The sequence below is a fragment of the Stegostoma tigrinum genome, chromosome 3, assembly GCF_030684315.1.
Source record: "Stegostoma tigrinum isolate sSteTig4 chromosome 3, sSteTig4.hap1, whole genome shotgun sequence".
NCBI lineage: Eukaryota > Metazoa > Chordata > Chondrichthyes > Orectolobiformes > Stegostomatidae > Stegostoma > Stegostoma tigrinum.
The window spans coordinates 134,646,219-134,672,582 of NC_081356.1; the positions used below are offsets into that span (position 1 = coordinate 134,646,219).

Sequence of the window (26,364 nt, forward strand, 5' to 3'; positions counted from 1 at the left end):
GGGTTTTTGTCAGGCTGAGGGAATTAGTGTTATTTTGACTTCAAAGCAGAAGTTCAAAGTTTTGGTTCAGAAGAACCCGGAGCTCAGTTCATAATGCCTGTCCTCACAGGGGAATCATATCAATTCAGGGGAAACCAGGCACCTCAACAGAACAGAAGATGTGGACTGGGGTGGACAAGGTCAGAAGTCACAAGCCACCAAGGTACAGTCCAACAGGTTTATTTGAAGACACAGGCTTTCAGAGCCTCACCCTTTCTTCAGGTGTCAGTGAGAGAGGTGGCATTCGGCATAGAATTTATAAGCAAAAGATCAAAGGGTGATAGAACTGATGCGAATGTGTTGAACAAATGTAAGATGGCTGTTAATTCTTCCAACATCTTCCCCACACCTCCACTTCTCACCTTCACACAACTGCCAAACCTTAAATAGGCCATTGCTCACAGCAAACTCCCCAGCCTTCAGGGCAACATCGATCACAGCACAATCCAACTCTGTCATGGCGACCTCTGCAAGACAGGCCAGATCTTCGACCTGGACACTACCCTCACATGTGGGAACACCACCCATCATGCACATGGCAGTGACTTGGCCAGTGTTGTCAGTCTGATACGCTGCAGGTCAGGATGCCCCGAGGCACGGTATATTGGCGAAACCATGCAGACACTGCAGCACTGGGTAAATGGACACCGTGTAATGATCGCCAGACAGAGATGTTCCCTCCCAGTGGGAGAACACTTCAGGGACATTTCGCTTCGGATCTTTGGGTAAAGGAGGACTGTGGGATACACAAGAATGACGCGGAGGCACCAAGAAGAGGCTGTAGCCAAGTTCGGACACACACACTCACACACACACACACACACACACACACTCACACTCACACACACACACACACACTCACACACACACACTCACACTCACACACACACACACACACACACACACTCACACACACACACACACACACACACACACTCAGACACACTCAGACACACAGACACACACACACACTCACACTCACACAGTCACTCTCTCACACACACACACACTCTCTTTCACACACTCACACGGTCACACACACACACACACACACACACTCACACACACACACACACACACACTCAGACACACTCAGACACACAGACACACACACACACACTCACACTCACACAGTCACTCTCTCACACACACACACACACACACTCTCTTTCACACACTCACACGGTCACACACACACACACACACACACACACACACACTCACACACACTCACACTCACACACACACACACACACACACTCAGACACACAGACACACACACACACACTCACACTCACACTCACACACACACACACACTCACACACACACACTCACACTCACACACACACACACACACACACACACACTCACACTCACACACTCACACTCACACACACACACACACACACACACACTCACACACACACACACACACACACACACACACTCAGACACACTCAGACACACAGACACACACACACACTCACACTCACACAGTCACTCTCTCACACACACACACACTCTCTTTCACACACTCACACGGTCACACACACACACACACACACACACTCACACACACACACACACACACACTCAGACACACTCAGACACACAGACACACACACACACACTCACACTCACACAGTCACTCTCTCACACACACACACACACACACTCTCTTTCACACACTCACACGGTCACACACACACACACACACACACACACACACACTCACACACACTCACACTCACACACACACACACACACACTCAGACACACAGACACACACACACACACTCACACTCACACAGTCTCTCTCTCTCACACACACACACACTCTCTCTCTTTCACACACTCACACAGTCACACATACACACACACACACACACACACTCTCTCTCACACACTCACACACACTCCCTCTCACACTATCTCTCACACACACTCACACTCATACACTCACACTCACACACTCACACACTCAGACGCACACACACACTCACACTCACACACACACACTCACTCTCTCTCTCACAGACACACACACACACACACACACAAGTTTAAATCTATGGAGTGAGTTTACATTTGCAGGTTCATAATTGCAGATGTATTCCACTTTGTTCAAAAAGCACACAATTTGTAGGCAAACAATATGACATTTTATATATGACATTGTATCCACTGTATCCGGTGTGGCTTCCTCTACATTGGGGAAACCAAGCGGAGGCTTGGGGACCGCTTTGCAGAACACCTCCGCTCGGTTTGCAATAAACAACTCCACCTCCCAGTCGCGAACCATTTTAACTCCCCCTCCCATTCCTCAGACGACATGTCCATCATGGGCCTCCTGCAGTGCCACAATGATGCCACCCGAAGGTTGCAGGAACAGCAACTCATATTCCGCTTGGGAACCCTGCAGCCCAATGGTATCAATGTGGACTTCACCAGCTTCAAAATCTCCCCTTCCCCCTACTGCATCCCAAAACCAGCCCAGTTCGTCCCCTCCCCCCACTGCACCACACAACCAGCCCAGCTCATCCCCTCCCCCCACTGCATCCCAAAACCAGCCCAGACTGTCTCCAAGATAATGGGAACTGCAGATGCTGGAGAATCCAAGATAATAAAGTGTGAAGCTGGATGAACACAGCAGGCCAAGCAGCATCTCAGGAGCCTGTCTCTGCTTCCCTCACCTGTTCTTCCTCTCACCCATCCCTTCCTCCCACCTCAAGCCGCACCTCCATTTCCTACCTACCACCTCATCCTGCCTCCTTGACCTGTCTGTCTTCCCTGGACTGACTTATCCCCTCCCTACCTCCTCACCTATACTTTCCTCTCTACCTATCTTCTTTTCTCTCCATCTTCAGTCCGCCTCCCCCTCTCTCCCTATTTATTCCAGTTCCCTCTCCCCATCCCCCTCTCTGATGAAGGGTCTAGGCCCGAAACGTCAGCTTTCCTGCTCCTGAGATGCTGCTTGGCCTGCTGTGTTCATCCAGCTCCACACTTTGTTATCTTGAATTCTCCAGCATCTGCAGTTCCCATTATCGCTGCCATTTTATTAATTCCCACTTTGGAAAGAAAACCAGTCTGACTCTGAATTGATACAAAGCCAGAATCTCAACAAGGCTTCACACTTAATATGCATTGTCTGACTTGGAAGGTCATCTCTGATACACCGAGGGAACTGACAAAGCTTTAGTTATCTTGAGCCAGGGACTTGAAAGAAATTCTGGAATTTGCGTATCAATCCTTTCTAACTGACTGAAGATTTAACAGCCACCTTAGATTTGTTCTAAACATTTGCATCAGCCCTATCACCCTTTGATCTTTTGCTAACAAATTCTGTGTCTGAGGCCACCTCTCTCACTGACACCTGAAGAAGGGGTGAGACTCTGAAAGCTTGTGACTTCACATAAACCTGTTGGACTGTAACCTGATGTTGTGCGATTTTTGACCTCAACAGAAGCGGTCCCCGTCTCTGAAGCATGCTGGTGGATCCAAAGAAAGAGAATTCATGGAATGTTTGCAGGATGGCTTTTTGGAGCAGCTTGTGATGGAGCCCACAAGGGAGCAGGCTATTCTGGACTTAGTGCTATGTAATGAGCCAGACTTTATAAAAGACCTTAAAGTAAGGGAACACTTAGGAGGTAGCATCATAATATGGTAGAGTTCAGTCTGCAGTTTGAAAGAGAGAAGGCAAAATTGGATGTAATGGTGTTACAGTTAAATAAAGGTAATTACAGGGGCATGAGAGATGAATTGACTAAAATCGACTGGAAGCAGAGCCTAGTGGGGAATACAGTAGAGCAACAATGGCAGGAGTTTCTGGGTGTAATTGAGGACACAGTACAGAGGTTCATCCCAAAGAAAAGAAAGATTATCCGGGGTGGGAGTAGACAGCCAGGGCTGACAAAGGAAGTCAGGAAATATATCAAAGCAAAAGAGACAGCCTATAAAGTGGCCAAGAGCACTGGGAAATCAGAAGATTGGGAAGGCTGCAAAAACAGACAGAGGATGACAAAGAGAGAAATAAGGAAGGAGAGGATCAAATATGAAGGTAGGCTAGCTAGTAATATTAGAAATGATAGTAAAAGCTTCTTTCAATACGTAAGAAACAAACGAGAGGCAAAAGTAGATATTGGGCCACTCCAAATTGATGCTGGAAGGCTAGTGATGGGAGATAAGGAAATAGCTGAAGAACTTAATGAGTACTTTGCATCAGTCTTCACAATGGAAGACATGAGTAGTATGCCAACAATTAGGGAGAGCCAGGGGACAGAGTTGAGTATGGTAGGCATTACAAAAGAGAAAGTGCTAGAAAAGCTAAAAGGTCTAAAAATTGATAAATCTCCTGGCCCCAATGGGCTACATCCTAGAGTTGAGGGAGGTGGCTGAGGAAATAGCGGAGGCTTTGGTCGTGGTCTTCCAAAAGTCACTGGAGTCAGGGAAAGTCCCAGATGTTTGGAAAATTGCTGTTGTAACCCCCTTGTTTAAGAAAGGATCAAGACAAAAGATGGAAAATTATAGGCCGATTAGCCTAACCAGGGTAGTTGGTAAAATTCTAGAATCCATTGTCAAGGAGGAGATTTCTAAATTCCTGGAAGTGCAGGGTCAGATTAGAACAAGTCAGCATGGATTTAGTAAGGGGAGGTCATGCCTGACAAACCTGTTAGAATTCTTTGAAGAGTAACAAGTATGTTAGACCAGGGAAACCCAGTAGATGTTATCTATCTAGACTTCCAAAAGGCCTTTGATACGGTGCCTCACGGGAGGCTGCTGAGCAAGCTGAGGGCCCATAGTGTTTGAGGTGAGCTACTGGCTTGGATTGAGGATTGGCTGTCTGACAGAAGGCAGAGAGTTGGGATAAAAGGCTCTTTTTCGGAATGGTAACCGGTGACGAGTGGTGTCCTGCAGGGCTCAGTGTTGGAGCTGCAGCTGTTCACCTTTAACATTAATGATCTGGATGAAAGGACTGGGGGCATTCTGGCGAAGTTTGCCGATGATACAAAGATAGGTGGACAGACAGGTAGTGCTGAGGAGGTGGGGAAGCTGCAGAAAGATTTAGACAGTTTAGGAGGGTGGTCCAGGAAATGGCTGATGAAATTCAATGTGAGTAAATGTGAGGTTTTGCACTTTGGTAAAAAGAATACAGGCATGGACTATTTTCTAAATGGTGAGAAAATTCGCAAATCAGAAGTACAAAGAGATCTGGGAGTGTTGGTCCAGGATTCTCTAAAGATTAACTTGCAGGCAGAGTCTGTAATTAAGAAAGCGAATGTAATGTTGTCGTTTATTTCAAGAGGGTTGGAATATAAAAGCAGCGCTGTGCTTCTGAGGCTTTATAAGGCTCTAGTTAGGCCCCATTTAGAATACTGTGTCCAATTTTGGGCCCCACACCTCAGGAAGGACACACTAGCCCTGGAGCGTGTCCAGCGGAGATTCACACGGATGATCCCTGGAATCGTAGGTTTAACGTATGATGAATGGCTAAGGATCCTGGGATTGTACTCATTAGAGTTTAGAAGTTTGAGGGGAGATCTAATAGAAACTTACAAGATAATGTATGGTTTAGAAGGGGTGGACGGTAGGAAGTTGTTTCCGTTAGGCGAGGAGGCTAGGATCCGTGGGCACAGCCTTAAAATTAGAGGGGGTAAATTTAAAACTGAAATGAGACGACATTTCTTCAGCCAGAGAGTGGTGGGCTTGTGGAATTCATTGTCACGGAGTGCAGTGGAGGCCGGGACGTTGGATGCCTTCAAGTCAGAGATCGACATATTCTTGATCTCAGAAGGAATCAAGGGCTATGGGGAGAGTGCGGGGAAGTGGAGTTGAAATGCCCATCAGCCATGATTTAAATGGCGGAGTGGACTTGATGGGCTGAATGGCCTTACTTCCACTCCTATGTCTTATGGTCTTATGGTCTTATGGTCTAAACAAGGAGAGTTTCAACAAAAATCTTCAAGCTGTTTTAACAAGAAAGTTTCAGTCATTCGAACTGGTGCTGGGAATGATGTAAATTGTTCACTGCACTCCTGTTCCCCTGTGCTTGACTTCACGTTACAATAAAATCTAATACTAAGTTCTCAAGAATTATTAGAGGCTCACACCAGCAGCTCGGAAGGACATGGTAAAGAAAAGCTGCCTCAGCTGGCCAAGGAGAAGAAATTGATTCACTTCAGTGAGATAAACATTTAAAAGGCATTTCAAAAATGTACACATTCTGCTTGCAAGATAGACCCGGAGCTAACTGTGGTCTCCTCTGCACTCAGAAAATGAAGCTTTCACCGAAATCTACATTCTGCTTGCAAAATGCCTCTGAACTACCAGTTGCCTGCCACTTTAACATACCACCCTGTCCCGGCCAACATCTCAGTCTCTGGCTTGTTGCCGTGTTATAGCAAAGCTCAGTGCAAGCTGGATGAACAACACCTCATTTTCCACTTGGGGACCCTACGGCCCTCCAGACTCAATACTGAGTTCAATAATTTTAGGGCCTAAACTCCCCCATGTCCCAGCCCCCCACCCCACTCACCAGGCCTTGTTACCACACAGCCTCCCACTACACACCCTGTGTTGTTAGTCACTAACAGTCCCCATGAACAACTATTCACCCTCCCAGCCTGATCATTAGCAACTCCTTTGTCTGTCCAACTGTCTTCTTCTCTCTTTGGGGTCTATCCTATCGTCTACTCCCTACCCCACCCACCTCCCTATTTTCTGCGTATAAACTGACGTTTTCCCAGCCACCATCAGTTCTGAGGAAGGGTCACTGGACCTAAAACGTTAATTCTGTTTTCTCCTCCACAGATGCTGCCAGACCTGCTGAGCTTTTCCAGCAACTTTTGTTTTTGTTCCATGTGGCCTTATTACAGGAAAGATGTGGAAGTGTTGGAAAAGGTGCAGAGGAGATTAACCAGGATGTTGCCTGGTAATGGAGGGAAGGTCTTATGAGGAAAGGTTGAGAGCGCTAGGGCTTTACTCTTTAGAACAACAAAGGACGAGAGGTGACTTAATAAAGGGTTATAAAATGATCAGAGGTATAGAGAGAGTGGACAGCCAGAAGCTTTTTCCTGGAGTGGAGGTGGCTATTAGGAGGGGCATAGCTTTAAAGTGAGTGGAGGTAGATATAGGGGAGACATCAGAGTTTAGGTTCTTTACTCAGAGAGTGGTCGGGGCGTGGAATGCATTGCCAGAGAGGGTAGTGAAGTCGGCCTCATTAGGGGCATTTAAGCAGCTATTAGATAGGCATATGGATGATGGTAAAAGGTAGGGGAGGAGGTTAGATAGACCTTAGGATTCGGGTAAAAGTTCGGCCAAAATCGTGGACCGAAGAGCCTGAAATGTGCTGCACTGTTCTATGTTCTATGTTCAACCTGGGATTGGGTTTGTCTATATCACTATCAGCTGGTCTTGGAAGAAAATAGGGACTGAGATTACAAGAGCAGGGAGGTTGTGGTGAATTTGTCGAGGTTGCTAGTTCAGCTTTGGCTGCAATAATGTGCCCAGTTCTGGATGGTACACTTTAGGGAGGATTGCAGAAAGGGATCAGGAGGATCTTTCCAGGGATGAAGTTTGAGGGCCGACTGGAGAAGTTGGGGTGGTTTTCCTTGCATAAGAGCATATTAGGAGGAGATTTCATTGAGATGTTCACAAATGTCAGTGCCTGGACGAAGCAGAGAGGGAGAAGCCTTTGATGGAAGGTTCCACATCAGAGAACACAGATATCTGGTGATTGGTAAAAGAAGCAATAGCGATTTTTGAACAGCGACTAGTTAGGATCAGCTCTGTACTCACCAAGAATCTGGTGAAGACAGATTCAATCAACATCTTTAGAACGTAACCGGATTATTCCCTGTAGAGATATTGGCCGAACTACAGGGAGATGCAGTGTGAGGCAGGCTGGGAGCTGCTCCTCCAGGGAGCCAGTATGGCGATAATGGGTTGGGTGGCCACGTCCTGTGCTGGAATTGTTCTAAGAGTTGATGGCCTGGCTCTATCAGCCGCATTATGTTCTGAAAATACTGTTACAGACCTCAAACTCACTGGTCTGTGACAGGGAGGCACTGCAAGCTGTCAATGTGACAAGGCTTTGCGAGTGTGAAAGTTTGCAGAAATTTATTTTTGGATCAAAAATGAAGCTGAAGATAGTTCAAGAACTCTTAGCCCGTGTAGTTAAGCTCATGAACTATTTTGAGCTCGAAGCCTGAAACTGAGCTCTATTTCTGTAAATGTGCACCGACAGAAACACTCGCAGTATTGAGTTAAATTGCTATGTTTGTAAAAGATGCAAACAGGTTGGTGAGAGTAGATTCACTATGAGTTGGTTATGCCTGAGTAAATGTGACGCTAGACCAGCAATAGAGGAAGTCATTCGGTATCCGGAACTTAGCCCCTAGGGTCAGGGACGGCTCTAACACCTGTACTCGGAGGGGGGCTGGGCCCGGAAGGCAGGAGGAAACATTGAACTGAAATGGTGCTATTCTATGGATTAAAGTGCAGAAGTTTTAAACAGGAAAGGTATACACTGTCACAGTACAGAGCTATCTGTCCTAAACGTGCTCCTTCCTCCAAATTTTCTTCCTCATTCCCCTTCTCAATATCCCTCCTTCCCCTTCCCCTCTTCTATCTACTCCTCCCATTCGACCCATTCCCATCTTCTTCATCAAGCGCCGACTCATATTGATCCTCATTTCCATTCCCTCGTCCTTCATTTCCCTCCTCTGCATTCACCTTTCTTTCATTCGATCTACCATCACATTTTGTCTTCCCTTCCTCTCCAATCCCCCTCCTCTCTTCAGTTCAAACTGATCTGATTGGTACTTCCTAAGCATGGTGTTGCAAATCTGCTTATCCAGCTGCGTGCTATCCCAGCCAGCAATTCCCAAATCTGGGAATAATTAAAACTCAGGAAGAGCTGCAATTAAGCTGTGCAACTGTCTCCAAGTGGATTGGATCTCTTGTGGCGATGACTTCAGTGGGAATTTGGAAACCGTGTGGAAGTTGACTTTCTGTGGAAAAGTCACTTTGGGGATATATATGGTGAAGACCTAGACATTTCCATGCATCCAGATCCTGAGGAAGGCCCTGTTCAGGAAGTGATTCAGAGATCTGTGCATAATTTGGGGTCTTCCTGCAATGTGAATGAGATGCTCTGACCTTGGGGTACAACCCTCACTTGGTCTCCATTGGTCACCCTCTCCATCGGGCTGCCCCTCATGAGGGTTCCGTCATAGCTCAGCCTCTCCATCAAATCCCCTCAGCACCTAAATCCATGCTCTGTGAGGCAGTGACACCCACCCTCAACACACCACCCTCCATACTCACCTTCTGGACGTGGAGACCCCAGAGCCGGGAAGTGACTGTAATCCCAGCCCTGGGTCCTGCTACAGAACATGGTACTGGATCTACAGAAGCACTGGTCAATCAGAATGACCAGGATCTTATGGAGGTGGGGCTTCATCTTGCCTGAAAGGTGAAAATCCTGCCTCCTGCTCCTTTTGGTTGTACAGGACTGTCCTTCCTGGGTGCCATGGTGGCTCAGTGGTTAGCATGCTGCTTCACTGTCTTTTCCTGCAAAAGGCAGGACCTTCGGCCTGACATGAGGCTGTTTACATCTGAAGGGGTTACGTGTTGGACGGCCCTGGATCTGTTCACTCAGCACCCATCTCGGCAACCCTGGAGCTCCACCCGAACAGACCACTAGGCTCATCACCCTCCCCACTTTGTTGCTGCCCTAGCCCAGGTACCAGCACAATAAAAATGAGACTTCGCACTGGAAGGGCAATTGAAAAGCCAGCACTCACACTACCAAATATAATGCACATCGCAGGTATGAAGGTTACTTTGCAGAAAACAGTTACTGCTCTGTGCCTCAATAGGTTAACTCAGTAAGTTATGACAGAAAGCCACAAGAAGCAATCTGGTCTTACCCCACATTCTCACAGCCCATAGCCCAGAGTCAGTGTTGCAGAGACAGCTGGGCTGTGTGTTCAAAAATACAGCAGTTAGCACTTCCCATTGTTCCAAACAAAAACAACATCGAATGGTTACCCCCCACGGTCCAAAGATGTGCTGAATTGCCCATAGTGTATAGGGATGTGCAGGGTTACGGGGGAGGGGGTTGTGTTGCCATGGGCTAGTTGAACTGAATGGCCTGTCCCCACACTGTATGGATTCTGTGATTGTAAGTCAGCACCAGAGACTGAGCAAGACTCAGGGATGGAGAGTCATAGTAAGAGAGAGGCAGAGGTAAGTTAAGGGTGAGAGAGAAAAGATGGAGGGATTCGTCAGAGGAAGATGGAGAATGAGAGAGACCCTGAGTGAGTTAGAGTGACAGTAAAAGAGAATGGGAGAGACAGTCAAAATGAGGATTAATCAATGACAGAGAGAATGCGAATCAGAATCTTTTTCCCAGTCAATGGCCATAGGGCTTAAGTTTAAGGTAAAGGGGGAAGGTTTAAAGGAGGTGAGACGTTGGCACTGAGATTGGTAAGCGTCTGGAATGTGATACCATTGGAAGTGATGGAGGCAGAGAAAGATACAGCAGCAACATTTAGGAGGCACCTTGGAGATGTGAACAGGCAGGGAATACAGGGTTACAGACAGCAGAGAGACAAAAAGTTTCTGGTTTAGAAATACATCTTGTGTCAACACAGGCTTAGTGGGCCGAAGGACCTGTTCCTGTACTTTGAGAGATAGAAGGATTGACCAGAGAGAATCAGAGTGAGAGTCAGTCAAAGCGAGAGAGTAAAGGAATGAGAGACAGAGAGTGATCAGAGCGCAACCACAATCTGTACAGATTGTCAAAGGGACCTGCGGGACATGCAGTAAATCCAGGGCCACCAACAGCGCCCCTGGACACATGAGTGAATAATAATACAAAAACCCTGTAACACACCCCTTTCGGGGGAGGGAATGCTGTAGGGGGTTACCGATTACCCACTCCTCACACTGCTTCCAATATTAGGGAGGTATGGGCTGTATGTAGGGATGCCTGCACTCTCATTGAGACTCTTCATTGGACAACTAGTGACTCAATGGCCAATAGGAACATCAGACCATAAGAGATAGGAGAAGAAGTAGGCCATTCAGCCCACTGAGTATGCTTTGTCCATGAGATCGTGGTTGATTTGATAATTCTCAATATAATTTCCCTTTTCCCTAGAACCCTTGATCCCCTTACTGATTGAAATCTTTCTAACTCAGCCTTGAATATACTTAATGGCCAATCCTCGACAGGCTTCTGTGGTAATGAATCCCACAGATTCACTCCCCTCTGAGAGAAGAAATTCCGCTTCATCTCTGTCTTAAATGGATGGTCCGTTACTCTGAGATGATGTTGTTTCCCACATGGCCTGAATTCAAGGTCTTCAGACTGGGAGGTGGGGGGGTGGTGTGAATGAGATGCTCTGACCTTGGGGTACAACCCTCACTTGGTCTCCATTGGTCACCCTCTCCATCGGGCTGCCCCTCATGAGGGTTCCGTCATAGCTCAGCCTCTCCATCAAATCCCCTCAGCACCTAAATCCATGCTCTGTGAGGCAGTGACACCCACCCTCAACACACCACCCTCCATACTCACCTTCTGGACGTGGAGACCCCAGAGCCGGGAAGTGACTGTAATCCCAGCCCTGGGTCCTGCTACAGAACATGGTACTGGATCTACAGAAGCACTGGTCAATCAGAATGACCAGGATCTTATGGAGGTGGGGCTTCATCTTGCCTGAAAGGTGAAAATCCTGCCTCCTGCTCCTTTTGGTTGTACAGGACTGTCCTTCCTGGGTGCCATGGTGGCTCAGTGGTTAGCATGCTGCTTCACTGTGCCGGGGAGCCAGGTTCGATTCCAACCTTGGGTGACTGTCATGCCACTTTGTCCCAGGGCCATGCAGGTTAGATGGGTTAGCCATGGGAAGTGTGGGATTACAGGGATAGGGTGGGTCTGAGTGGGATATGTTGGAGGGTTTTGGGGTTGATAGGCTAAATAACCAGCATCCAAACAATAGGGGTTGTAGAGACAGAGAGGATGATTGGCAGCACAGAGAGCGAGTCAGAGAGGCAATAAACAGATGGAATGTTAGAGGATGAGAGACAGTGAGTCTGAGAGGTAGATTTTTAGGGCACTGGATGTAGAATCGTACGTTATAATCTCAAAAGTAGCAATGATTGAATTACTCCCTGCATCACACTCTACTGAGTATAGAAATAAAAGGTTAGGGCAATGAACATGTGGTTGGAGAGATGGTTAGGCGGAGGAGAGGCCGTGATTTAAAATTTGAGGCATTATTATCAGTTTTGGAAGCAGTTGTCTTTATGATTGGAAATTGCCTGTGTTCAGTGGTAACACCACAGGGTTCAGGGTTGGCTCCCTTGCTGTTTGCTGAATATGGTCGGCACAACATCGTGGGCTGAAGGGCTGTTCTGTGCTGTACTGTTCTATGTTCTATGTCAATGACATAGACATGGATGTAGCAAGTATGATCAGTAAGTTCACAGACAACATGTACATTCACCTTGAGAAAAGCTTCAGACTGCAGGACGTTAGAGACAGGCTGGTCAGATGGGCTGAACAATTGGAATTGGACCTTGAAAACTGTGAGGTGATGATTTTGTGAGGATTAACAAAGCACAGAAGCACACATTAAATGATAGACCCGAGGAAGTATAGAGGGAGGTTGGTGTGTGTATCCACAGACCTTTGAAGGCAGCAGATGGGTAGGTCGGGTGATTAAGAAGGCATAGGGGATATCTGCCTTCATTAGCCAAGACAGTGAGTATAAGCACATGGAGTAATGATGGAGTTGGATATAATGTTAGTTAGGCCACAGCTGGAGAGCTGCTCATTGATTTGTTCACTACACCGTAGAAAGAATGTGATTGCATGAAAGAGGATTAACTAGGATGTTACCTGGGTTGGAGTGATTGAGCCGTGAAGAGAGACCAGATAGGCTGGGGTTATTTTCCTTGGGGCAGAGAAGGCTGAGGGGAAAGTGTACACCGTTATCAGAGCTAAAGAAGATAAAAGGCTAGAAAACAGGCAACAAAGGAGTTGTTCATTGATTATTGAAATGTATTTCAGGGCATGGAGCTTAGTGAGGAAGACAGAAGAATGAAGGGAAGATGGGAGCAGGCCACAGGAAGTAAATAGTTGGAATTATGATATCACTGAGAAGACATGTCTTCAAGAAGGGCAGGAACAGTGGCTCAACTTTCTTGGTTATAGACACAATTTTTGTTTCATTCATTCATGGGATGAGGGCATAGCTGGCCAGGCAGCATTTATTGCCCATCCCTAATTGCCCAGAGGCAGTTCAGAGTCAACCACGTTGTTGTGGGTCTGGAATCACATGTCGGCCAGACCAGGTAAGGATGGCAGTTTCCTTCCCTAAAGGACATTGGTGAACCAGATGGGGTTTTCTAACAATTGACAATGGTTTCATGATCATCATTAAACTCTAAATTCCAAAATCCAGGTGCGGATGGACTTGCTGAGTTTCAGTAGCACTTTCTGTTTTTACTTTCAAGTGAATTTTGGAAATGTAGGGGTTTGGAAGAATGGTGGGCCATTTGCACGGATCTGTGAGCAGAACACAATGTCTAGGAACCATCTTCAGAAATCAGGAAGGGGAAGGGGGCTCTGAAATAAATACGGGGGAGGTGGTGATAGCAGGTAGGTAATGGAGCGGATAGGTGGGAGAAAAGACAGACAGGTCAAGGAGGCAGGGATGAAGCTAGTAAAGGTGAGTGTAGGCATGTAAGGGTGGGAATTGGTCAGTGAGGTGGGACGAGCGGATCGGTGGGCAGATCAAGAAGTTGGAGATGAGGGGGGCTGCTGGCCTTGGGATGAGATCGGGGGTGGGGAGATTTTGAAGCCAGTAAAGTCCACATTGAGACCATTGGGTTATAGGCTTCCAAGGGGGAATATGAGGTGCTGTTCCTCCAGTCACACTCACCTCACCCTCTGGAATTCAGCTCTTCTGTCCATGTGTGAACCAAGGCTGGAATGGGGTCAGGAGCTCAGTGGCCCTGGCGGAACCCAAACTGGGCGTCACTGAGCAGGTTATTGCTGAGCAGGTGCTGCTTGACAGCCCTGTTACTGACACCTTCCATCACTTTACTGATGGCCGAGAGGAGACTGATGGGGCGGTATCGGTGGGTTGGATTTGTCCTGCTTTTTATGTACAGGATATACCTGGGCAATTTTCCACATTGTCGGGTAGATCCCAGTGTTATAACTGCACTGGAACAGCTTGGTCAGGAGTGGTGTTTCTTTGGAAGCAAGAACCCGATGAGCGATTTAATCAGAATGTGTAAAATCAAGGCAATTCTTGATAGAGTGGTTTAGTAGACTGTAGGGATCAATGTTTATAAGCAAAATGGCCAGTAACCATTTTAACGAATTAGCAGCAGGATCAGAACAAAGTTGAGGAGAGTGGAGAGAAATTTTCTAGGGGCCTGGAACTAATTGCCTGAAGGAAGTTTGAGACAGAAATGCTGAAATTATTTTTTAAAAAGTTTGATAGCCCCTTGAAATCCATAACCTTCAAGAATCTCGATCAGGAGCTGAGAGAGGTGAAATTACATAGCTAAATATTCAGCATGGACACGATGGGCCAAATGACCTCCTCGGTGTCATACATTTCCAAGGTTCTACGATTGTAATAGAATCCTTTCTCGATTTACTTCACTGCTATCTGCAGACAGAAGCTGAATGCTACCTCTTCCTGTCGGTGCCCTGTTTTCTGTTGCATTTGTTAACAATAAGGTGTGGGGGTTGGAAGAGAGGAGGAGAAAGAGAGAGTGAGAGGACAGAGAAGAGGATAGAGAGAGATGGGGATGGGGTCGAGAAAGAGAGAGAAGAGAGAGAGGATTGAGTGGAGAGAGAGAGACATAGGATGGGGTGGGGAGAGAGAGAGAGACATAGGATGGGGTGAAGACAGAGAGAGAATGGGGTGGGGAGAGAGAGGATGGGGTGGAGAGAGAGAAAGTGAGAAAGATAGAGGATGGGGTGGAGAGAGAGAGATAGAGGATAGGGTGGAGAGAGAGAGAGAGTGAGAGAGAGTGAGAGAGGATGGGGTGGGGAGGGAGAGAGACAGAGAGAGAGAGAGGATGGGTTAGAGAGAGAGTAAGTCAGGAAGAGGAAGCACAGCTGAACGCTGCCCAGTTTCTCTCCGCTTCATCAATCCCCACAGAGGCTATTGAGCATTGCAGCCTGCCCAGCTGTATGACTGTCATTCTGTGACACTCTCCTCCAAACGTAATTCACTCCTGGCCAGCTCGAAAGCATGGGTTGGCAAGGCTCCCCATGTCTTAACTGAGGGCAGCTATAGACAGGCCTGGTACCGGAGGAGAAACCCCTAACACTTTATTAAATAACAACAGGGAAAAGTTGTTTGGACATTGTCGCATTCTGCTGCTCTGTTCTGTTTTTTTTATAAGTAGAGATAACACAAAATAAGCATCAGCTACTCCCTTTCGGTTTTTATCAACTATTCCCCAGTAAAGTTCCCTGATTACATGATCCTCTTGGGCAGCTCTTCCCTTTCCTTCCCAGTCAGCTGTCGGCAACATCTTCATCCGCGAGTCTCATTGAAGGTCAGAACAGAGTCAATGGGGTGAATGGCCTATTTCTGCTCCGAGGACTCATTGTCTAAAGCGGAGACACTTGAGCACCACATCCAGGCTGATACCTTGACGCAATACATTAGGAATGTCGCACTGTGATGTGTTAAACTAAGGCTCTCTCTGCCTAGTTAGTTGTAGTGAGGCCGTGCTGTAGTGGTAATGTCACTAGACTCATAATCCAGCATTCCAGGCTAAAATTCTCGGGAATGAGGTCAAATCCTACTGTGGCAGATGGTGAAATTTAAGTTCAATAATGGTGACCATGTGACCGCCATTGATTATTGTAAAAACCCATCTGGTTCATTAGTGCCCTACAGGGGAGGGAAGCCTGCCATCCTCACAACAGTGTGGGTGACCCTGAAATGGCCAAGCAAGTCACTCCATAACGAAACCAGGCAGAGCGCCTGGCATCGATCTGGGCAGCGGAAAAGACAATGACACAAACGGCCCCGTCTGCCCTGCAAACTCTTCCTTTGTTAGTGAGCGGTGATAGACAATTAAACAACAAAATATCTTGAGCAGATGAGAAAGTGGACAATGCTGAGAGGAGACTTTAGAGCAGGTGGCCACAGTTACAAGCATATGTGAAGGAAGATGGAGAGAGAGAGAGTCAGTCTGTTGGAGTAGGGGAGAGAGAGATGGAGAGAAAAGGTTTCAAACAAGGCAGGAGTGAACGATGCAGGAGTTGAGAGAGAAATACACAGAAACAGTTGAGAGAGAAATACAACAGGAACCTGTAAAGCTTCATGCACCTTTTAAAGTGAAAGTAAAGCTCCTCTACACTGTCCTCCCCATCAAACACTCCCTGGACAGGGACAGCACGGGGTTAGATACAGAGATTGGAAGAGGTGACACAGAGGGATTGGGAAACAAGGATCGGAAGAGAGTGAAGACTGACGAGAGCCAGCAGTGATGGGGGGAGAGAGCGTGGGATCGGGCAGGAGTTTGGCAGGCTGATGTGGATGGTGTGTTTGGGGAGGTACATGAGGAGACACCTGGCGTGGTCATGTTGGCAAGTGAGGAAGGTGCAGATGAGCACAGAGGGAGTGAGGATCCCGACAATACAGCATACACACTGCAAACGAAAACTCAGTTCCTGTGTGGTAACAGTCTGATTCCACCTGCACATGGAGGTGAGATGAGCAGGAGGAAACAGCCAGCTTGGGCTGGCTCGAATCAGAGTGGGAGGGAATGGCAGGATGTGCAGAGGAAATGGTAATTCATTCTAATACTGTCGACCTTTCGTCATTCCATTCCCGAAATCTACAACAGGAACCTGTAAAGCTTCATGCACCTTTTAAAGTGAAAGTAAAGCCCCTTCTACACTGTCGCCCATCAAATACTCCCAGGACAGGGACAGCACGGGGTTAGATACAGAGTAAAGCTCCCTCTACACTATCCCCATCAAACACTCCCAGGACAGTGACAGCACGGCGTTAGATACAGAGTAAAGCTCTCTCTACACCATCCCCCATCAAACGCTCCCAGGACAGGGACAGCACGGGGTTAGATACAAAGTAAAGCTCTCTCTACACTGTCCCCCATCAAACACTCCCAGGACAGTGACAGCACGGCGTTAGATACAGAGTAAAGCTCTCTCTACACCGTCCTCCATCAAACACTCCCAGGACAGGGACAACACGGGGTTAGTTACAGAGTAAAGCTCCCTCTACACTATCCCCATCGAACCCTCCCAGGGCAGGGACAGCACGGGGTTAGATACAGAGTAAAGCTCCCTCTACACTATCCCCATCAAACACTCTCAGGACAGGGACAGCACGGGGTTAGATACAGCGTAAAGTTTCCTTTACTCCTTTAAACTGAAAGTCGCAAAATGCTTCAGCAGCCCCCGCTGGGATACTAGCACAAAAGCCAAATTAATTGTTAACATAAACGTAGAAAGGGAAATGGAGTGGCTGTTGTGCTGGTGAGGGCCATGTTGTCTCGATCTGTGGGACACCTGAGCGCAGACGCTACCACTGAAGGAGGGCAGACAGTCAGGAACAGCCACCGTCTCCTAGCCCCAGAGCCCCCACCCCGCCCAGTACTCAGCCCAGCTCTTTTAGTCTTTTGCTGGAAGAATGGAGCTGATGTAGTTCAAGCAAAATCAGAATTATTGAATGGTGCAATCGAGAAAGAGGGTATTTGGCCCACGGTTCCCATGCTGGCCCGCTGAAAGAGCTATCATTCAGATTGACTCACTCCCCTCTCTATCTTCCCTCTGAACATTTTCCCTTCCTCAAGTGTTTATCTGAATCCAATGAGTCCTTCCACCACCCAGTCAAATCAGAACAATGCCCTGGGTCTAAATATTTCTTGTGTCCTTCTCTGTCAGTCTGAAATCTGTGCTGTTGGTGCCTAATCCTTTAGTTTTGGACATCCTTTGGGTCAGGGGCTAGGAGACATGAAGAGTCACTAACACGCTGCCTATGTTGACTGACGGGCTCTGAGTAGCCACAGTAAGAATGGTCCTTGTGAAGCAGATTGTAGACAGTCTCGGTTCACCGCACAGCCCCTCCCACGACACACCAACTTACCCCCACCCCAACACTTCTCCCCCAGCACAGGACAAACCCGTTCCTTCACAAATGTAAACAATGTGGAAGCGTGTCCTGCTCTACAGTCTGAGAAGTTACGGTCTGACCAGCTCAACCCCAGCAACTACTCTCTGAATGCCTGGGTATGAATGAAATGACTGAATAAGCAAAGAACCAACCCATCCATTTCTAGAAACCGTTTCTCCTTATTCAGTCCACCAAAACCATTCATGACTCCAGAGAGTCACAGAGAGCTACAGCACAGAAAAACACCACCACATCCTTTCCAGGCAGAAACAACCACCTAACTACCCTCATCCCATTTTCTTCACACTGGCCCATAGCCTTGTGGTGCATATCCAAATCCTTCTTCAACGTGTGGTGAGAGGTTCTGCCTTTCCCATCGTTACAGGCAGTGAGTTCCAGATTCCCAACATACCTCCTCACACACCCCTCCTTTAATCTAATAAAGTTAACTAACTTCCTCTTAATCATCTTCGCTTTATGGAGGACAGTCTCATCAGCTCCAATCCCTCTGCTTAAGCTGAGTGCCTTGGTCTCGTTTGAGATTTTGGAGGTGAAAGGTCAACCGACATCTCCTGACTGGCTAGCCTATACTCCTCTCCCGAAGACCTCAACCCCTTGCCAAGATGCAGTTGGGCAGTGAATCATTCTTCATTTGCACAGTGACTGATGGTAGGGGGGTCTAGTTGACAACAGAAGGTAGCACAATTAGATATAGTTCTTAGGGCTAAAGGGATCCAAGGATATGGGGAGAAAGCAGGAATGGGGCACTGACTTGGACGATCAACCATGATTATATTAAGTGGTGTAGCAGGCTCGAAGGGCTGAATGGCCTACTCCTGCTTCTACTTTCTACAATTCAATGTTTCACCTCCTCCTCTTTACTCTGTGATCTCTTCTTGTCCTACAATTGTCTAAGAACTCCAGCCTCTTGTCGCTCCTACTCATCTTACTATTGGTGGCCGTGATCTTAGGTGCTCGGACCGCAAGTTCTGAAATTCCTCTGCTACCCTCATTGCCTCTTTACTGTACTTGAAGACCCTTCCTGTTCTGATAACCCCTTAGCTGACTTGGTGCCGAATGTAGAAACGCTCTGTAAACCTTGCTACGTTAACTGGGTGAGATAAATTCAGGTTGTGGTTGAAGGAGGCTTTGGTTAAAAGATCCACAATGGAATGAATTAGCAAATGCCTATTGAAAAGACAAGATTTTTAAATGCTGCCCTCTGCCAAGATGCACGTATGTTTTAGCAACACAGTAACAAGTGAGATTATGAGAAATACCTGGTGGTGCTGGGAGCTGCTTCTCCTGGGGATGGCAGAAAAGGTCCAAATTCACTGAAGGAGGTCTGTTGGGTTTTTGAGGTGGGGCCCCCAGGGTCCATGGAGCAGGCAGGGGTCTCCGTTTGGGGGCGTTTCGATCCTTTGGTCCCTCCTCAGTCTCTTGACTGTGCGCTTTTTTAAGGAACTGGTTCTGCAGCTTCAGGACATTGCTGGTCCCTGAGGGAGGAGCAGAGGTCTCTTCCTGTTTGGGTTTTGGAGGGAAGCTCTTCAAGCCAATGGGCCTCAGGGGCTCACTCTTGTTCTCGTTGGATGGTGATGCCTTGTCCTCTCCACCATGACTGAGGAATCTCCCTCGCTCATTCAAGGGTCTGAGGGACCTCAAGCCAAAGGCCCCATCCCCTTTCCCAGTCACAGTGTCCTCTTTTCCAATGTCGTCCTTGTTTTCTTTCGGCGTGCTGCTAACTTCATTCCAGTGTTTCAGCCCTGTCGGAGGTTTGGAGAATGCAGGCTTTGGGGGCTTGTCTTCAGCCGCGTTGCCTGAGTGACTGGGTGGGGGCTTTGGGAACTGGGATTTGGGGAAAACAGGCTTGGATTCATGGGATGTCACTGGATTCAATGGCTTGGAAAACGGAGACGGTTTGGGAAAGGTTGGCTGAGCTTCATTTTCCTTTGGCGAATCAGTCGAGTCCAGTGTAGGCCTCAGTCCGACCTGAGACTTTGGGAAAGGAGGCTTCTCATCTTTCTCAGCTTTCTCAGCTTTCTGAGCATTGAAGGTGTTCAGGGAAGGTTTAGCCCCCAGACTGGACTTCGGAAACAGAGGTTTGCTATCATTGCCTTCCTTGTTGAGCCCTTCAAACTGAGCTTTCACAGCTGATGGCCTGGGAAAAGCTGTCTTGTCCTGGAATGGTTTGGGTGGGGCTTGGCTGGATTTCTCGCTGAAGGAGCCTGTCGATTTGAGCGCCGGGAACTTGGGAGCAGCAGCACTTTCAAACCCAGCGGCCCTGCTGGCCACAGAGTTCCCTTGGGATGAGACGTGAGGAGTGAACCTGGCAGGCCGAGGGCCTAAGGAGGATGTCTCCTCCACAGGCTTGTTGCCAAACTTCGCCATCAGAGCCTTCACATCCGATCTGCGATCCTACAGAACATGGCAGGAGAGAAAGGAAAGAGTTAGGTTCGTGTGAGAGTGAGTTTAAGACAAATGAGGTTTTCTTGGTAGCAGTCAAGAAACTCTGTAATTGGTTCATCGCAAAAGCGTGACATTCTCAGTTTCCTGTCATTGTCGCAACAAGCCAACCTGACCTTCCTTTGCTGTGGTGTCAACAAGCTTTGCAACAATAAATGCAGCAGCAAGGTGTCTGTGTGTTAGCTAGATTTACAGGCAGAGACCACAAGTAAGAGATAGGGGCACTTCCTTCTGTCTCCGTATCACATTGCGAGATCATTACAGGAACCAGTTAGCAAACTGAAACTATGGGGTGTCACACACTCCTTGGCCCAGAGAGGCCCCATTGTTTCAGTGCAAGCCAGGCCCCCAACTCCATTTTTGGTTTCATACGAATGACAGCACAAATAAACCCTTATAACTCAATACATTGGGTCTGCAGGAACGCTCAAGCTAATAGGACACAGGGGCTGTGCTCACGTCCACTGACAGTGCTGTGTTTTAACTCATGTCATTTTTATTTATTTATTCATGGGATGTGAGTCTTTCTGGCTGGGCCAGCATTTATTGTCCATCTCTGATTATCCTAAGGGCTGTTGAGAGTCAACCTTGATGCTATGGGCCTGGAGTCACATGTAGATCACCCATTCCAGATGGGTCTTTACAACAATAACTGTGGTTATCGTGAAGCTCGCTTTGAGTTCCTGGTTTGTCATGAATCCTGATTTCACCGTCTTCCATTGTGGGAAATCAAGCCCACGTTCCCAGAACATTAGCCTGGGCTTTGAGATTACTAGCCCAGTGATATTATAGCAACATCGCTGCCTTCCTTAAGTCATTGCCCCTTGAGAAGGTGGGGGTGAGCTGCCTTCTTGAACTGCTGCAGCCCATGTGCTGTGGGTTGACCCCAAATGCCGTTAGGGAGGGAATTCCAGGATTTTGACCCAGCGACGGTGAAGGAACGGGGATATATTTCCAAGTCAGGATGGTGAGTGGTTCGAAGGGGAACTTGCAGGGGGTAGTGTTCCCATGTATCTGCTGCCCTGTCCTTCTAGATGGAAGTGGTCCTGGGTTTGGAAGGTGCTGCCTGAGGTCCTTTGGTGAATTTCTGCAGTGTGATATCACAGTGCACCAGTGCTCTCCAGAACCCTAGATTCCTGATGTGGCCCAGGAGACCGCTCCTTGAGTTTGAACACCCTGGATGAAAACTTCAGTACCAGGGTGACACCACACAGTTACAGGCACTACCTTTTCAATGACAGGAGATCCCCTGGACTATCACTCCATTTAACCGAAAAAAAACTCATCGCATGATTTCAACTCAAGGTCCAATGGCTTGACCCCAGTGCCTTGTTTAATATTTACCCTAAAATCAGCATAAAAAACTGATTCCCTGGTCATTAATACGTGTCTGTTTATGGGATCTTGCTGAGCACAATTTAACTTCTGAGTTTCCCACATTACAGAAGTGAATGCATTTTAAAAAAATACATCTTTTGGCCTTCTTGAGTAAGGTGAGAGCAGAAAGATATGAAAGGGACCTGAGGAGCAACTTTTTCACACAGAGGGCAGTGCGTGCATGGAACGAGCTGCCAGAGGAAGTGTTGGAGGCTGGTACAGTTACAGCATTTAAAATGCATCAGTATGGGATATGAATGGGAAGGATTTAGTGGGAAATGGGTCAACTTAGGAGATCTGATCAGCGTGGGCAAGTTGGACTGAAGTCTCTGCTTCTGTGCAATACATCTCTATGATTCAATGACTGCAAAGCACTTTGGAATATTTGAGATGCTATATAAATGCAAATCTCTCTTTCTACTATTGCGTTTGTTATCTCTGCACACTTGTTGTCCCTAGATTTGAACATGGTGTATTCAAACTATTGGAGTTCACATTTAGTGCTGTCTCATTCACTGAAGGCAACGGACCACCCTCAGACATTGAGGAGTCTGATATATAGCAAGACCTGACCACATCCAAGTTTGGAATGTGGTGAATAACGTTTGAACCGCTCAATGACCGGGCAATGATTATCTCCAACAAGCGACAATCTAACCATCACCCCTCGATGTTCAATGAGAAATACCACCCCCTTTGGCTGCAGATTGGCTATCTGACCAGTCAGAGAGGCTGATATCCTACACTAAGCTGACACATAATTTTAATGATTTTAATCCTTGGCATTGGCTCGGTCCAGCATTTATCGTCCAGAGGGCAGTTTAAGAGCCAACCACGTTGCTGTGGCTCTGGAGTCACATGTCGGCCAGACTAGGTAAGGGTGGCAGTTTCCTTCCCTAAAGGAACCAGCTGGGTTTTAAGATAATAAAATGTGAGGCTGGATGAACACAGCAGGCCAAGCAGCATCTCAGGAGCACAAAAGCTGACGTTTCGGGCCTAGACCCTTCATCAGAGAGGGGGATGGGGGGAGGGAACTGGAATAAATAGGGAGAGAGGGGGAGGCGGACCGAAGATGGAGAGTAAAGAAGATAGGTGGAGAGGGTGTAGGTGGGGAGGTAGGGAGGGGATAGGTCAGTCCAGGGAAGACGGACAGGTCAAGGAGGTGGGATGAGGTTAGTAGGTAGCTGGGGGTGCGGCTTGGGGTGGGAGGAAGGGATGGGTGAGAGGAAGAACCGGTTAGGGAGGCAGAGACAGGTTGGACTGGTTTTGGGATGCAGTGGGTGGGGGGGAAGAGCTGGGCTGGTTGTGTGGTGCAGTGGGGGGAGGGGATGAACTGGGCTGGTTTAGGGATGCAGTAGGAGAAGGGGAGATTTTGAAACTGGTGAAGTCCACATTGATACCATATGGCTGCAGGGTTCCCAGGCGGAATATGAGTTGCTGTTCCTGCAACCTTCGGGTGGCATCATTGTGGCAGTGCAGGAGGCCCATGATGGACATGTCATCAAGAGAATGGGAGGGGGAGTGGAAATGGTTTGCGACTGGGAGGTGCAGTTGTTTGTTGCGAACTGAGCGGAGGTGTTCTGCAAAGCGGTCCCCAAGCCTCCGCTTGGTTTCCCCAATGTAGAGAAAGCCGCACCGGGTACAGTGGATGCAGTATACCACATTGGCAGATGTGCAGGTGAACCTCTGCTTAATGTGGAATGTCATCTTGGGGCCTGGGATGGGGGTGAGGGAGGAGGTGTGGGGACAAGTGTAGCATTTCCTGCGGTTGCAGGGGAAGGTGCCGGGTGTGGTGGGGTTGGAGGGCAGTGTGGAGCGAACAAGGGAAACGTCAGCTTTTGTGCTCCTGAGATGCTGCTTGGCCTGCTGTGTTCATCCAGCCTCACATTTTATTATCTTGGAATCTCCAGCATCTGCAGTTCCCATTATCTCTAACAGCTGGGTTTTAATGACAGTTGATGATAGTCAAATAGTTAGATGAGCTTTTATTTCCAGATTTATACTGAAATCAAACTTCAGCCTTCAAATTCAAGTTCCCAGGACATTAGCCTGTAGCCCTGGATGCTTAGCCCAATGACATTCCCATGATAGTTCCATCTCTTTAAATTAGCATAGCAAATAGTCGCTGTTGCACCATCCCTGAATTGCGATATGACCGAAACCTCTCTGCAAGTGTTGGTTAAGCAAACATTAAACAATGAAGAAACCACATCCGTTAACAGATCAGGAAGTCGGCTGAATTAATCCCGCAGAACGAGAAGAGTCTGCAGTTCAGCCAGCCAGCACCAGTCTGTCACAGCGGGGAGACAGTGATCCCCTCCACCCCATCTCTTTCTCCTGTGGTGGGCTTTCACAGCCCGTGGATCAGGAAAAGCCAGAGTCGAGAACAGAGAGTCATATACCTGCTGAAGTTTAGCCTCAAACACCCTGCATTCCAGATTGCTCACAGCAGAACACCCAGCTGAGCAGTGTGTGTCTATCTATTCATCTGTGCATGTGTGGATCCGTGTGTATACATATGTTTCTGTGTGTGTCGGTGTGTTTGACTGTTAGTGTTAGCATATGTGTCGTAGGCATGTGGAGCCGTACATGTGTGTTTATCTGAGTAACTCTGTTGTATCTAGGTGCAAGCCTTTGTGAAGCTGTCTGTACGTCTATCAGTGTATGTCTAATGTGTGTGTGTCTGTGTGAGTCTATCTGTGTATGTCTACTGTGTACGCATCTGTGCATATATCTGTGCATCTGTGTGTATATCTGTTTGTGTGGGTGTGTGTATATGTTTCTGTGTGTGTGTGCATGTGTCTATGAGTGTGTATGTGTGTGTGTGTGTGTGTGAGTGTGAGTGTCTGTGTGTGTGCATATGCGTGCGTGTGTGTGCATGTATGTATGTGTATGGTGTGTGTACTGTGTGTGTGTGTGTGTGTGTGTACTGTGTGTGTGTGTGTGTGTGTGTGTGTGTGTGTGTGTGTGTGCGCGCAGTGTGTGTGAGAGTGTGTGTATGTGTGTGTGTGTGTGTGTGTACTGTGTGTGTGTGTGTGTGTGTGTGTGTGTGTGTGTGTATGTGCAGTGCGTGTGAGAGTGTGTGTGTGTGTGTGTGTGTGTGTGTGTGTGCAGTGCGTGTGAGAGTGTGTGTGTGTGTGTGTGGACTGTGTGTGAGACAAGATTGGACCTGCCAGGGCGGAAGAAGTTCCTGAACAAGGCCCAGACTTATTCCTGTGGATTGAAGAAGTGACTTGGGAGAGAGAGGAACACTGTACCCTGTTACAGGGCAGGGTCTGGGAGAGAGAGGAACACTGTACCCTGTTTCAGGGCAGGGTCTGGGAGAGAGAGGAACACTGCACCCTGTTACAGGGCGGGGTCTGGGAGAGAGAGGACCATTGTACCCCATCACAGAGCAGGGTCTGGGAGAGAGAGGAACACTGTACCCCATCACAGAGCAGGGTCTGGGAGAGAGAGGAACACTGTACCCCTCACAGAGCAGGGTCTGGGAGAGAGAGGAACACTGTTCCCCATCACAGAGCAGGGTCTGGGAGAGAGAGGAACACTGTACCCCATCACAGAGCAGGGTCTGGGAGAGAGAGGAACACTGTACCCCATCACAGAGCAGGGTCTGGGAGAGAGGGGAACACTGTACCCCATCACAGAGCAGGGTCTGGGAGAGAGAGGAACACTGTTCCCCATCACAGAGCAGGGTCTGGGAGAGAGAGGAACACTGTACCCCATCACAGAGCAGGGTCTGGGAGAGAGAGGAACACTGTACCCCATCACAGAGCAGGGTCTGGGAGAGAGAGGAACACTGTACCCCATCACAGAGCAGGGTCTGGGAGAGAGAGGAACACTGTACCCCATCACAGAGCAGGGTCTGGGAGAGAGAGGAACACTGTACCCCATCACAGAGCAGGGTCTGGGAGAGAGAGGAACACTGTACCCCTCACAGAGCAGGGTCTGGGAGAGAGAGGAACACTGTTCCCCATCACAGAGCAGGGTCTGGGAGAGAGAGGAACACTGTACCCCATCACAGAGCAGGGTCTGGGAGAGAGAGGAACACTGTACCCCATCACAGAGCAGGGTCTGGGAGAGAGAGGAACACTGTACCCCATCACAGAGCAGGGTCTGGGAGAGAGAGGAACACTGTTCCCCATCACAGAGCAGGGTCTGGGAGAGAGAGGAACACTGTACCCTGTTACAGGGCAGGGTCTGGGAGAGAGAGGAACACTGCACCCTGTTACAGGGCGGGGTCTGGGAGAGAGAGGAACACTGTTCCCCATCACAGAGCAGGGTCTGGGAGAGAGAGGAACA

The 26,364-nt window shown here is 48.1% G+C and overlaps 1 protein-coding gene across 3 annotated transcripts in view; it reads right to left on the bottom strand.

The window, feature by feature from the left end:
- The window catches only part of LOC125450961 (FYN-binding protein 1), a 177,244-nt gene that overhangs the window by 109,215 nt on the left and 41,665 nt on the right, over nt 1-26,364 (bottom strand). For all 3 annotated transcript variants that reach the window (XM_059644958.1, XM_059644957.1, XM_048527468.2), the window contains exon 2: nt 19,506-20,640. In XM_059644958.1, the coding sequence (XP_059500941.1) occupies nt 19,506-20,640 (1,135 nt within the window). The remainder of the gene's footprint in view (nt 1-19,505; nt 20,641-26,364) is intronic.